The 9,756-nt window shown below is 48.9% G+C and overlaps 1 protein-coding gene across 2 annotated transcripts; it reads left to right on the forward strand.

The window, feature by feature from the left end:
- Positions 1-112: 112 nt before the first annotated feature.
- Positions 113-8,477, forward strand: RPL3 (ribosomal protein L3). Of its 2 annotated transcripts, none has more exons than XR_774260.1 (10): positions 113-162; positions 1,514-1,706; positions 2,331-2,499; positions 3,396-3,531; positions 5,288-5,474; positions 5,883-6,043; positions 6,328-6,500; positions 6,932-7,027; positions 7,515-7,634; positions 8,368-8,477. XR_774260.1 is itself a non-coding variant. In XM_010565901.1 (10 exons), the coding sequence occupies exons 1-10, from the start codon at positions 160-162 to the stop codon at positions 8,410-8,412; spliced, it is 1,212 nt and encodes a 403-aa protein (XP_010564203.1). In that variant the 5' UTR covers positions 113-159; the 3' UTR covers positions 8,413-8,474. The 2 variants fall into 2 exon arrangements, 1 of the variants encoding a protein (XP_010564203.1); XM_010565901.1 differs by having other exon boundaries at positions 6,328-6,429; positions 8,368-8,474.
- Positions 8,478-9,756: the final 1,279 nt, after the last annotated feature.

The raw sequence follows: 9,756 nt of genomic DNA on the forward strand, positions 1-9,756 counted from the left end.
CCCGCCCCCGCCCCCGCCGCCGCCCCCGCCCCCTCGCTCTTCTCGCGAGACCGCCGCGCGCCACGCACCTGCGCAGCGCGGCACTGCGGAGGGGCGGGGCCGCTATAAAAGCCGCGCGCGCGGCCTCTATCGGCCCTTCCGGCCCGGCGCGGGGACAGGATGGTGGGTGCTGGCAGCGGTGGTGCCGCCCGGGGTCCGGCCGCGCAATCCCTCCGGTATCGGCGCCATCCCGCCCCCGGCGGCTGCCCGGCTCCGCTCCCGCCGTGCCAGGGCCTCTGCGGGAGGCGACGCGGGTCTCATTTCGGGGCTCGACCGCGGCAGGCACCGTGGGCGGGCGAGGCCTTGCCTTGGGGACGCCGGCCGGGGCCTGCTTTGCGCCTGGGGGTGCGGGTGGCTGGGGGGGGGCTACCCGGACCCGTGGTGGGATTTGCTGTCCCTTGTTTTTGTAGGGGGGGTGGGTTCCTCTCTCGATAGCTGCCGGCAGTAATGTCTGCTTGAGTAGGCAGTCGGATCACAGGGCCTTTGAGGGCCAGGGTGAGGCTGTTCGTACGCTTCTGCAAGTGCAGCGAGGCCGTGGTGGGGGCTGCGAGCCCACCCGGTTTAATAATGCAGTTGTAGGATCGAATTTCGCGTTTGATGTCATTCGTAGGCGAAGGTAATGTGCTGGCGGCCTTCAGGCTTGCGTAGGTGTCAAAACTTAGTTCTGCTGGGCCCTGCCGCAAGATTGGTAGTCCTGACAAAAAGGCCTTTTTGGGGCTGGTAAACTTTGTCTGCTTAAGGCAACTTGCGTCAAGTATTTTTTTTAAAAGTAAGACACATTTTTTAGCTATTGGTTGTTAGCTCTATCCTTAGCTGTACAATATTTTTCTTAAGTTTGGATGTGAGATTGGATGGGTAATTCTTTGATGGGCTGAGAGTTGCCCGCATAGAACCCAGCCTTACTTGGCTCTCAGGTTGCAGAGGGAGGCTGCAGGGCTGGTAGTTGAGGGGAACAGCTTAGAAAACCCTGTACTTCCACCCAAAGTGACTGACTCAAAGGTGGATGTTGAAAGATTGTCTTACTGCAGCTTTTCAAACTGAAATGGTTTTTATAATGCTTATTTTCATAGTGGTCTTGATTCATTGAAACATACTATAAAGCTATCTTGTGCTTCTCCATTTTCGAGGCTTCTGGGGTGCATTGAAGCTCTGGTGGCATGCTGTGGCCAAACTACAGCTTGTTTGGTTCCCTAACTAGAGTGGGACTTGGTGATGTCTTAAAATAAGCTTGAAAGAGAGGGGATGTTGAGGAAATGTAGGAGGGACATAGTTGGGGCATGAGGATTATGTTCTTGTAACATCATAGTGGAATTCAGAAACCAAACAGCTGATACTGAGAAGAATTTCTAGAATGCAAAATGTCTTGTATATACGTAATATTCATGTTTCAAGGCAAGAAGAGAATTGGCCTTGGCCATTGAGTGGGTATAAGTGAATCTCTATAGCAAGCACTAAATGTTTCTTTTCTCTCTAGTCTCACCGCAAGTTCTCAGCTCCGAGGCATGGGTCTCTGGGCTTCCTGCCCCGCAAGCGCAGTAGCAGGCACAGGGGCAAGGTGAAGAGCTTTCCCAAAGATGACCCCAGCAAGCCTGTCCATCTCACTGCCTTCTTGGGGTACAAAGCTGGTATGACCCACATTGTCCGTGAAGTCGACAGACCTGGATCCAGTACGTATTAATGTTCCTCTCAATAGAGGTGGTTTTCTTTTCTTTATGAATGGCAAAAGATGGTCTGTTTGTTAATAGCTCTGGATTTTAGTCGTAGCTTGACTTCACCCCATTCAGAGCCCTTGAGTGAGTGGGTTATAAAGCACCTGAACCCCTCCTGCCCCAGTGTGAGTGATGTCCCAGCAGCAAGACTTCATTTCTAGCAGTGCCTGTCTTGTTAATGGTCCTGTTTCTGAGATGCACAGTGACCTGATGGTTTGGTTTAGCTGTACTGTAACAGGCTAAATAGGATGACCTCTTCTCGGTGGGTGGACATAAGTAAATTGCCTTTGGTGTTTTTTTGCTGATTGTCCAGTCTTGAATGTGGTTCTGTTACTCGCTACCATCCATTTTGCCTATTGGGCTTTGCTGTGCTTCCTGCTGAGCCAGCCTCAAACTTTTGCAAGGCATTAAATTATAACTTGGAGCTGGTCACTTTACCATGCATCCTCTTTGCCTTTGTGGAAAGAACTTGAGTCATTTAACTTTTCATGTGAAGGATTTGTGAGTGAGAAGGAACAGATGATGTTGTTTAATAGCTGATGCTGGTGTTAATTGTCGTGCTGTTTTTCTGTCTGCATCCAGAGGTGAACAAAAAGGAGGTGGTCGAGGCAGTCACTATAGTAGAGACTCCTCCCATGGTCATTGTGGGCATTGTGGGATACGTGCAGACTCCTCGTGGTCTCCGTAGCTTCAAGACCATCTTTGCTGAGCACATCAGTGATGAGTGTAAGCGTCGCTTCTACAAGAACTGGTAAGAGAGCAGGGCTTTTGCTTGTTGCCTTCATCTCATGCCATGGTTTATTTTTCTGCTGGGTTGCAGATTCCGCTAGTACAGCTTTTTCAAGAGGTTTTACAGTAATTAGTGTTTGGCCTTGATAACTGGTCTAATAATGGGATAGGCAGTAGGAATGGCTCTGGGAGGGTGACAGCCTAATGTTAGTTAGTGCCCTTCTTGCTGTGGGGTGACAGTATTGGGTTTTGCCTGAGATCTCCTTAACAGGCTACGCGTGATGATACCTCGACGGGCGGACATAAGGAAATCGCCTCTGGCGCTTGTTGTTGAGTGTCGAGTCCTGACTGTAGCCCTGTTTTCTCAGGAAAGGGGAAGACAAGTGTTACTTCTGATTACTGTTCCAGGCACTGTTGTTGTGATTCAAAGTATGTGCATTTGCCCAAGTGTGGCTCCAGCGTGTCTAGAGCTTACAGCCTGTTAATGAACTTTTCAGGCTGAAAAGACGTCAGAGTAGAGCAATAATGATCTCAAGGGTGTTACAGTAACGACCTTACAGTCAGGCATAGCTTGGGCTTAGAAGGGGGGAAATGATGGTATTCTGAAACAGATAGCAATCATCTGACAGTTGCTTTAAAGATGTTTTCTTCTGTTATTGTTCGACGTCTCTCTACAGTCTTTTGTCTTCTGTACTGTGAATATTAATGTGCTTTGGAATTCATGGCAGCTCCGCTCAGCTCTGGCAACTTTGCCACTGTCTGATGAGCTCCAGGCTCCGCTTGCCAGTGGAAAAGAGTCCTTAGAAGCTGGCAATGAGCTGAAACCAGCTGAGGTGGCAGCTCCTTCCGCTCGTCCCCACTTTCCTGGGGGATTGATGAAGGGCTTAGCCAAACCTTGTCTCTGCTCTGCTCCTGAAGGCACAAGTCCAAGAAGAAGGCCTTCACCAAATATTGCAAGAAATGGCAAGATGAGGAGGGCAAAAAGCAGCTGGAGAAAGATTTCAATAGCATGAAGAAATACTGCCAGGTTATTAGAGTCATGGCTCACACTCAGGTAAGTGTCTGTGGGACTCCGATGTTGTCATGGTTTAACCCCAGCAGCAACTAAGCACCACGCAGCCACTCGCTCACTTCCCCCCCCCAACCAGCGGGATGGGTGAGAGAATCGGGGAGAAAAAAGTAAAACTTGTGAGTTGAGATAAAGACAGTTTAATAGGACAGAAAAGGAAGAAAATAATAATGATGGTAATAATAAAGGAATTAGAATATATGAAGCAAGCGATGCACGATGCAGTTGCTCTCCACTCACTGACTGATGCCTAGTCAGTTCCTGAGCAGCAGCCCCTGGCCAGCTCCCCGCAGTTTATATACTGGACATGACATCACATGGTATGGCATATCCCTTTGGTCAGTTTGGGTCAGCTGCCCTGGCTGTGTCCCCTTCCAGCTTCTTGTGCCCCTCCAGCATTCTTGCTGGCTGGGCATGAGAAGCTGAAAAATCCTTGACTTAGTATAAACACTACTTAGTGACAACTGAAAACATCAGTGTGTTATCAACCTTCTTCTCTTACTGAATCCAAAACACACCACTATACCAGCTACTAGGAAGAAAATTGACTATTCCTGATGAAACCAGGACAGATGTACACTGGAAACAGACAGCTAAGAGAGCAAGCATAAAACTTGGTCCATCTCTGTAGGGAGATGTCTGCTCTCCCCTGCAGCCCGATGCTAACCGTTAAGAACAATACAAATACTAGCACTCTTCATTCTGTACAAAGTGTGTGCTCACAGGATGCTTGAGCCTTGAGGGCAACTGCTGGCAATCTTCTGAAGCAGCGTCCAAAAGAGACTGAACATAGTAGGAACTTCTTGGACTCAGTCGTTTTCTGATAACTGTGTAGACCTGGGCTCTCTTAATTGCAGCTACAAATAAAGAGGCTGAACACTTGACTCTGGGGTTTGCGTGGTCAGCAGCGTTTCAGGCTGTGTTCTGTAGGGACTGCAAACACTTGGAGGCTTTTGGTGGCTTCTGTTGCTCAGCTGGAAGAGGTGTACTGCTGGCTAGTGTGGTGGTGTCTCCCTAGCCATCAGTGCTCTGCCAGACTTCTGTGGGAGATACAATTAAATCTTTGAGTTGGCTGTAAGTGCAGTAGGATGTCTAGTTATGACATTGCTAATTTGATGAATTAATTTTCCATACTAGACAGTAGAGGTAGTATTGCAGCTGCTGTTGATACTCATATCAGTCCCTCTGTGCTAAATATAGTAGAAGTAACTGTAAATGTGACCCTACCCAAAGTGTCCTTCAGTGTGGCAGGCTTTATCAAAGAATTATAGAATGGGTTGGAAGGGACCTTTAAAAGATCATCTAGTCCCACCCTTCTTTTCATGGATAGGGACATCTTTCACTAGACCAGGTTGGTCAAAGCCCCATCCAACCTGGCCTTGAACACTTCCAATGATGGGGCATCCACATCTTCTCTGGGCAACCTGTGCCAGGGTCTCACCACCCTCATAAAAAATTTATTCCTTATGTCCAGTATAAATCTACCCTCTTTCATTTTAAAACCATTGCCCCTTGCTATCTCCTGTCCTACCTGGATGGAATTTGGCTGTGGGGTTAGAGAATTCTGTGTTCCTGTGGGTGGCATACAACTTCCAGATACTGTGACTTGTTATTTAAGCCACAGTAGAACCTTTCCCCTTAGTGTAGGGCCTTTTACTTCAGTATGTTGAAGTTGTGTATCTTGGATATAAGGTCGATCCTGGAAGAGCAGGAGCTAAATTTCATCCTTTCTGTTTTCTAGATGCGTTTGCTTCCCCTGAGGCAGAAGAAGTCTCACCTAATGGAGATCCAGGTGAATGGTGGCACTGTTGCTGAGAAAGTGGATTGGGCCCGGGAGAAGCTGGAACAGCAGGTGCCTGTGTCAACTGTGTTTGGCCAGGATGAGATGATAGATGTCATCGGAGTCACCAAGGGCAAGGGTTATAAAGGTAAATGCATGGATGTTCTCTTTGGGATGGGATACAGTTTTTAATGAAATCCTAGCCTTGAGTTTTCACAAGTGTGTGGGCTAAGAGCTGAGGAGGTAAATCCATTCTGCTGTCCAGTTCAGTGATGAGACCGTGGAATGAGCGCTGGGCACAGCGCCTGACATCCGTGAGGAGTCATTCCATGCTGCCTTCCTTCTGAGAACAACCCAGGGACAGCTGAGGAGGGAGTGTGGGTGGTTATGGGGCAGGGCGCTTAAGGGAATGTGGTTAATTCCTGGGATGCTGGCTCTGGGCTTCCCTCTTGTTGCCTGGGGGCAGCAGCTTGAAATGTGGCTTAAACTCTAGTTGAACAATTAGGTGACATCTCAGCTTGACCATAGTTAGCAACACTGCTTTGGTTTCTTTCAGGTGTTACCAGCCGTTGGCACACCAAAAAGCTGCCCCGCAAGACTCACAGGGGTCTGCGCAAAGTGGCCTGCATTGGTGCATGGCACCCTGCTCGTGTGGCTTTCTCTGTGGCCCGGGCTGGTCAGAAGGGGTATCACCATCGGACTGAAATCAATAAGAAGGTTTGTGTCTCTGAGAAGAAACGAGAGCTGGCTAAGGTCACTTGCTGCATGACAGTGAAGAGAGCAGAGTTTGGCTTTGGACGTTTTGCTCTTGTTTGTTTGAGTCATCTCGGGGGCAGTAACCATAGTCCGTTGTGTTGGATAACCATAAAATTCTTGTATGGCAACGTGTTTTCGAAGTGCAACAGACGTTTTTCTCCAACCCTATGTAGAACTCTGCATTTTGGCTCGTGACAGGCCCTTTCTCCTCCCTTTTGCTGAGTAGAAATTCTTGACCTTTTTAGATCTACAAGATCGGCCAGGGTTACCAAATCAAGGATGGAAAGCTGATCAAAAACAATGCATCGACTGATTATGACTTGTCTGACAAGAGCATCAACCCTCTGGTGAGTTGTTGGCAGCTCTATGGAGAGACTCTGCTTGTGAGCTGCGATCCTAAGAGGCAAATGGGCCTGGTGTAAGTTGAAGTGATTGAATGAAGAGCTCTTGAGAGAAAACTCGGCTGCTGTGGGAGGTGGTGTTGCTTAGTCATTCTCAGTATTGACTTGTGTAACTTACTAATTGCATTTGGTATGTGGCAATAGTATAGCAAGATGTTACAAATCTAGAAATGATACTTGTAAATAAGGAATAACTTAGCAGGGAGAGCAGCTTCTGCTGTTTTGTCAGCCTCTTCTTGTTGCTGCTGTTCTTAGTAAAAGCCTTAACAGCAGCAAGTAAATTGCTGTATTGAGAAACTTGACCAGCGAAAGGTAATACTGGAAATGGGTTTTCTGTGAATGTGGGAATGACCGAGACCCAGAAGTGGTGCGAGAACATCAAGCTGTAGGCAGAAGTGATCGCTGGTCCTGCTTTATACAGATCGCTAACTGTTCTCTCCTTGCTCAGGGAGGCTTTGTCCACTACGGTGAGGTGACCAATGACTTCATCATGCTGAAGGGCTGTGTTGTTGGGACCAAGAAGAGGGTCCTAACCCTGCGCAAGGTGAGTAGTGCAACCTGCTGTCAGAGGGGCTAGAACATGTTAAGTTCACTGCGTTGCCTCTGGTACAGGTGTTACTTGCTGCTGTGGGGACTCATGTAGCCAGCTAGAAGGAAAAGCTCCACACACACAAACACCTCATATTAATGACCTTGGGAGTAGCATGAGGTCCTTTTTCCCAGTTAATTCAGTCCAGGGCTGTTTGTAGTGAAGGGTATGCTTTAGGGCTGAGAATTCTCATGGACTGTAAGGATGCTGGCAGGCAGACTTGGGCTCACCTGCTGGTGTGACCTGACCAGTCCTCAGCCTTGGAAGGCCAAAGGTGTGGGCTGGCTTATCGGCAAGTGCTCCTTGCACGTAATAGCAACTGAAGCGTGAGGTCAGAGTGACTTAGGAGGCATTAGCCGTGGAGGTGGTAAGAAGTAGCCAAGTGTACTGGCAGGCTGAAAGACTGCTGCTGCTGCGTACTCACCTGGCATCTCTCCTGTAGTCCCTGCTTGTGCAGACCAAGCGCCGGGCCCTGGAGAAGATTGACTTGAAGTTCATTGACACAACCTCCAAATTTGGTCATGGCCGCTTCCAGACAGCTGAGGAGAAGAAGTCTTTCATGGTAAGGACGCTTTCTGAAGCTGGCAGCTTTGTGTTGCATATCTGTATTGTCTTTGAGCTCATGGCAGTTGGTAGCTTGACCTTTGGGCTGCCACAGGGCCAAAATTTCTGTGAAACAAAGTGTGCAGCTTCAGTCAAGAGGGTTCATCCTGCCAACTTGGTTATAACTGGGGGGGGGTGGGGCTGGGGTCTCGCTTCCCTGCAACAGCACTTGGTGCCAGAGAGGCATTTCAGTCGTTCAGTGCCAAGGCATGGAACAAGCACTGAGCAATATCTGACACCTGTGGGGACTGTCTCTGCGCTGCATTTCTTCCCAGAGCAGTGCTGGACGGTGGTGGTGCTCACAGCAGGCTGTGGGTGTCATTCTCAGTTTGTCACTTGCTGGAGAAAGCTGGTCTGGAGTCCTGGATGTGAGGCCCTGGCCAGGTCAGGGTGTGGTTCAGCTGCTTGGGGGCTGCATGGGAGCTTCCCCACGAGGTGGCACCAGCACTTCTCTATCGCGTAGGAAGTCATTGATTTGGTGCAGTGTGGCTGCGCCAAGCCCAGCTTTCCCTCCGACACCTGTAGCTGGGGATGGGGCTTGAGATTTCCAATGGGCTGCAACATTGAGGGCTTTTTTTTTTGCCTTCATTTCTTTGCAGCAAGAGGAGATGAAATTACAGCACTGTAATTGGGATGTGGTGTGGTCTTGGGTGCAGACTGCGGTTTACATAGTGTCCTTCTTTGTTTTTCAGGGACCACTCAAGAAAGATCGTACTGCAAAAGAGGAGACAGCTTAATGTGTGGAACGGTCTTGTGTCCTGTGTGTGCTCAGACCAAAAAATAAATATTTTAAAGAAATGAACTTTGTCTCTTGGCTAATACATAGCTGTGTCAAGTCTGGTGCTCTTACTGGAGGCCCTATGCATGGGACCAGCCAAACCAAAGAAGCAAAGCTCAAATTCATGAGCATCTGACTCAAAGCAGGGTTCCTGTAATGAGAAAGAAGCCACCATTGCTGTTTTTGGAGAGTGAAGATTTTGGGGTGGAGTGAGGCTTCTCTGGTTGTGTGAAATAGGAAAGCAGCAGGAGCCTTAAGCGTGTTTGCAGTTACTGCAGTATTATTCTACATGTTAATCCTCTGCTGGGTGGCTAGAGAGCTCCTTTGAATCCAACAGGTTTTGAAATTAATGAAACTACTTCAGATGGTTGAAACATCACTAAATTTTAGGTAGGTGGCTGGTGCTAGCTGTTGCCATGGAAACCCTCCAGTTTCCCTCTGACAGAGGGGCTGTAACCTGCCCACTGTTTGCAAATGCAGTTTGTTGCTGTTCTTGAGAGGCAGCTAAGGTGACAAATTCCTACCTGGCAGTGGCTTGGTATTCCTCAGTCCAGGCTCTGCCTGGTGATGGGGAGTGGGCCTGCTGGGGAGGGGATGGGGGTGGCTGCATCCCACCCTCCAAGGAGGCTGGAGAGCTGTGACTGCTGTTACTACATGGCTCAAAATACTCCATTGGCTCCTGAGGGGCTGGGTTGGCTGGCGTTTCCAGCTGAGTCTGGTGGTGAAAGGCAGAGGAGAGGTAGCACCTGTGAGCAGGGACTGGCTCTGTACAGCACCAGTCCTGACTGTTGTGGTTATGGGAGCTTGAGGTGTTATACCAAGAAAGGCAGCGACAGCCCCGAGGGCTTCTCTGCCTCCCCCTGCAATAGTGAGATCACTCCTACTGAAGGCTCATGTAAATTTAGATAACTGCGCTGGTGTACCCTTTGCTGACCATAATTGGAGATATGGCAGTGATTGAGGCAGTAACTCTCCAGATTTACACACCGAAGTATAGCACTGCTCTGAGACGGACCCAATTTGATGCTTTTTGCTCTAACTGAAATGGGGAAAGGTGGATGTAGAGAATATTTCCTGTTGTGATGTGTAAAATCCTTCTAAGAGTTAAAAGGTGGCAAGAAGGAGGAAAAACATTTACCTTGTTTCCCTAGAAACCAGACTCCATGACTGCACAAGCTGCCTGGCTCCCTGTCAGCCTCATTTAACACATGAACCTGCTGGCTGATTTCAGCCAAGTGTAACAAGAGAGGTCTTGCCCACTAATTTTACTCCCACCCCCCCACCCCCCCCCGACCACACACGC

This window comes from Haliaeetus leucocephalus, unplaced genomic scaffold, assembly GCF_000737465.1.
Source record: "Haliaeetus leucocephalus isolate CR32 unplaced genomic scaffold, Haliaeetus_leucocephalus-4.0 Scaffold0, whole genome shotgun sequence".
NCBI classification, from domain to species: Eukaryota; Metazoa; Chordata; class Aves; order Accipitriformes; family Accipitridae; genus Haliaeetus; species Haliaeetus leucocephalus.